This window comes from Solanum lycopersicum, chromosome 4 (assembly GCF_036512215.1).
Source record: "Solanum lycopersicum chromosome 4, SLM_r2.1".
In the NCBI taxonomy this organism is placed as follows: domain Eukaryota; kingdom Viridiplantae; phylum Streptophyta; class Magnoliopsida; order Solanales; family Solanaceae; genus Solanum; species Solanum lycopersicum.
In genome coordinates, this window is record NC_090803.1 from 59,348,361 (window position 1) to 59,351,746 (window position 3,386).

Sequence of the window (3,386 nt, forward strand, 5' to 3'; positions counted from 1 at the left end):
TTGGCATTTTTGACGTCGGAATCCGAATAACCCAAAAATGGTTTTCTATAACACACAAAAATCGTCGAAATGGGGGGTATGCTCGCTTTGGAGATTTTTTGACCTTTAAAATTGGTCGACCTGGCTGTGAGGGCCAACCGGCTGCATAGCCAACGTCTTGACGGAAATCCATAAAAAAGTTTGGCATTTTTGACGTCGGAATCTGGAAAACCCAAAAAATAAGGTCACCATTAAGAATAAGTACTCTCTCCCTCGGATTGATGACTTATTTGACCAACTCCAAGGGGCAAGTTACTTTTCAAAAATAGACTTGAGGTTAGTGTATCATCAACTCAGGGTGAGGGGGAGGATACCAAAGACGGCCTTTTGGACTAGGTATGGGCATTATGAGTTCTTGGTCATGACTTTCGGTCACACTAATGCTCTTGCAGCATTTATGGACCTAATGAATAGAGTATTTCAAAATTACTTAGGTTCGTTTGTCATTGTCTTCATTGACGATATCTTGGTATACTCGAAGAAGGAGGATAATCATATGGGTCATTTGAGGGTAGTAATGCACACCCTTAAAGAACATCAATTGTATGCCAAATATGGTAAATGTGAGTTTTGGTTGAGATCAGTTACTTTTCTTGGGCAGATCATTTCTAGTGAGGGAGTTGAAGTAGACCCAAGGAAAATGGAAGTGGTGAAAAATTGGCCTAGACCATTGACTCCGACTAACATTAGGAGTTTCTTGGGTTTAGCGGGTTACTATCGGAGGTTCGTGTATGGTTTTGCATCCATTGTGTGTCCTTTGACTACTTTGTCCCAAAAGAGTAAAAAGTTTGAGTGGTCGGAGGCATGTGATAAGAGCTTCCAATTGTTGAAAGATAATCTTACTTTCACTCCGGTGTTGACCTTACCGGAGGGTACAAAGGTTTTGTGGTGTATTGTGACGCATCTTGAGTGGGTTTGGGGTGTGTGCTTATTTTAAGCAGGAAGGTGATAGCTTATTCCTCAAGGCAACTAGAGGTACATGAGATAAATTATCCCACTCATGACCTTGAATTAGCGGTCGTGGTGTTTGCTTTGAAAATTTGGAGGCATTATTTATATGGGGCTCTTGTGGATGTTTTTATAGATCATAAGAGTCTCCAATATGTGTTTACCCAAAAAGAGTTAAATCTCCGACAAAGAAGGTGGCTTGAGTTGTTGAAAGATTATGATATGAGTGTCCTTTATCACCCCGGCAAGGCTAATGTAGTTGCGGATTCCCTAAGTCAGATGACTATGGGTAGTATATCCCTTCTTAATGAAGCCAAAAAGGACCTAGCAAGGGAAGTGCTAGGTTGGCTAGGTTGGGGGTGACGTTGGAGAGTGCTCCGGATAGGGGTGTCGTAGTTTATCGTAACTCTTGAGTCATCTTTAGTGGTTGAGGTGAAGTCCAAACAACACCTTGATTTAGCCTTGATGGAATTTAAAGAATCAGTTCTTGGCAAGCTAAATGAATCATTCTCCCTGGAAGGATGGGGTGTTAAAGTACCAAGAGAGATTATGTGTTCCCGATTTAGATGGGTTGAGGGTTTAGATCTTAAAAGAAGCACATGGGTCCCGCTACTCAATTCATCCGAGGTCGAAAAAAATGTAGCATGACCTGAGGGAAATATATTGGTAGGAAGATCTAAAAAGGGACATAGCGGAATTTATCACTAAATGTCCGAATTGCCAACAAGTAAAGGCCAAACACCTAAAGTTGGTTGTCTTACTACAAGAGATCCAACCAACTTGGAAGTGGGAAGCCATCAATATGGACTATGTAGTAGATTTACCCCGGACCCAAAAGTCCTATGATTCCATATGGGTGGTTGTGGATCGATTGACTAAATCCACACCTTTATCCCCATCAAATCATCATATTTGGTGAAATATTATGCCATAATCTTCCTAGATGAGACTGTGTGCCTCCATGGTATTCCTTATCCATCATATCGGATCAGGGCGCACAATTTACATCTAGATTTTAGAGGTCATTCCAAAAAGGGTTAGGACTACGGTGAAGTTGAGCACCACTTTCCATCCCCAAACAGATGGTCAAGCGGAGTGTACCATACAAACCCTTGAAGATATGCTTAGAGCTTGTATTATTGATTTCAAAGGGAGTTGGGATAGGCATTTACCTTTAGTAGAGTTTGCCTACGACAACAATTTTCATTCATCCATTTCCATGGCTCCCTATGAAGCCTTGTATGGTAGGAGGTGTAGGTCTCTTATTGGATGGTTTGAAGTGGGTGAGCCATCGCTTCTTGGTCTTAAGTTGATTTATAAGACTTTGGAAAAGGTTCATATCATAAGGAACCGGTTGCAAACGGCCTATAGTCGGCAAAAGTCTTATGCCGATAATAGGAAAAGGGATTTGGAGTTTGAAAAAGGTGATAAGGTGTATATAAAAAGTTCACCAATGAAATGGGTGGTTAGGTTTGGAAAGAAAGGTAAATTGAGTCATCGTTATATGGGTCCCTATGAAATCTTACAAAAGGTTGGTAAGGTTGCCTATGAATTGAAACTTCCTAGTGAATTGGCTTCGGCTCATCCGGTTTTCCATGTTTCTATGTTGAAAAAGTGTATCGATGACCCCGAGCCCATTCTTCCTATTGAGGGTCTTGGTGTAAAGGATAACCTCTCTTATGAGGAAGTTCCAATTCAAATTCTTGATAGGCAAGTGAAGAAGTTGAGGAATAAAGATGTGGTATCCATAAAAGTGTTATGGAAAAATCAATTAGTTGAGGGTGCTACATGGGAGGCCGAGGCCGATATAAAGTCCCGTTATACCAATATTTTTGAGAATTAAGGTTAGCCATGCTTTTTAATTGTATGACAAAGATTTGTGTTCTTGATTTTTGGGTGAAGTGTTACAAAAATGGCATTTTTAAAAACCTCACATTAAGTTTTACAGTGAAGTCACTATAGTATTGTTATTAAAAACATGAAATTTTGTTTTTTTCTTGCTTTGAGTTATGTTGTGCATTTTAATATGGTGAGTTTTCATGAAATGATAGGTAGCATGTTTTTAAGTTGAAATTTGTGCTAATTGACTCATGTGATGTATGTTGAGTTCATGAGTGTAATGAGAAGGAAATGCCTCATGATGAAGTGTTTTGAGCCTTAGGTTTAGTAATATGAGTTTTGACATTTGCCTTGCTAAAGTTACATGATTTATGTTAAATGATATTGTTGATTGGTTGGGCGGCTAGTCTTGGGTCTATTCCTTCCTTTAAAAGAGTTCTAGTCTCATTCGGGGACGAATCTTCCTAAATGGGAAAATGTAACATCTTGAAAATCCAAGACTCATGGTAAATCCTAACATAGGTGTCATGAAGTCTAAACACTATTTCTAAGTCCATTTT

The 3,386-nt window shown here is 39.5% G+C and overlaps 1 protein-coding gene across 1 annotated transcript; it reads left to right on the plus strand.

Moving 5' to 3' along the window:
* Positions 1 to 2,206: 2,206 nt before the first annotated feature.
* On the plus strand, positions 2,207 to 2,830 carry LOC138348207 (uncharacterized). The gene has a single exon (XM_069296830.1). The coding sequence runs from the start codon at positions 2,207 to 2,209 to the stop codon at positions 2,828 to 2,830; it is 624 nt and encodes a 207-aa protein (XP_069152931.1).
* Positions 2,831 to 3,386: the final 556 nt, after the last annotated feature.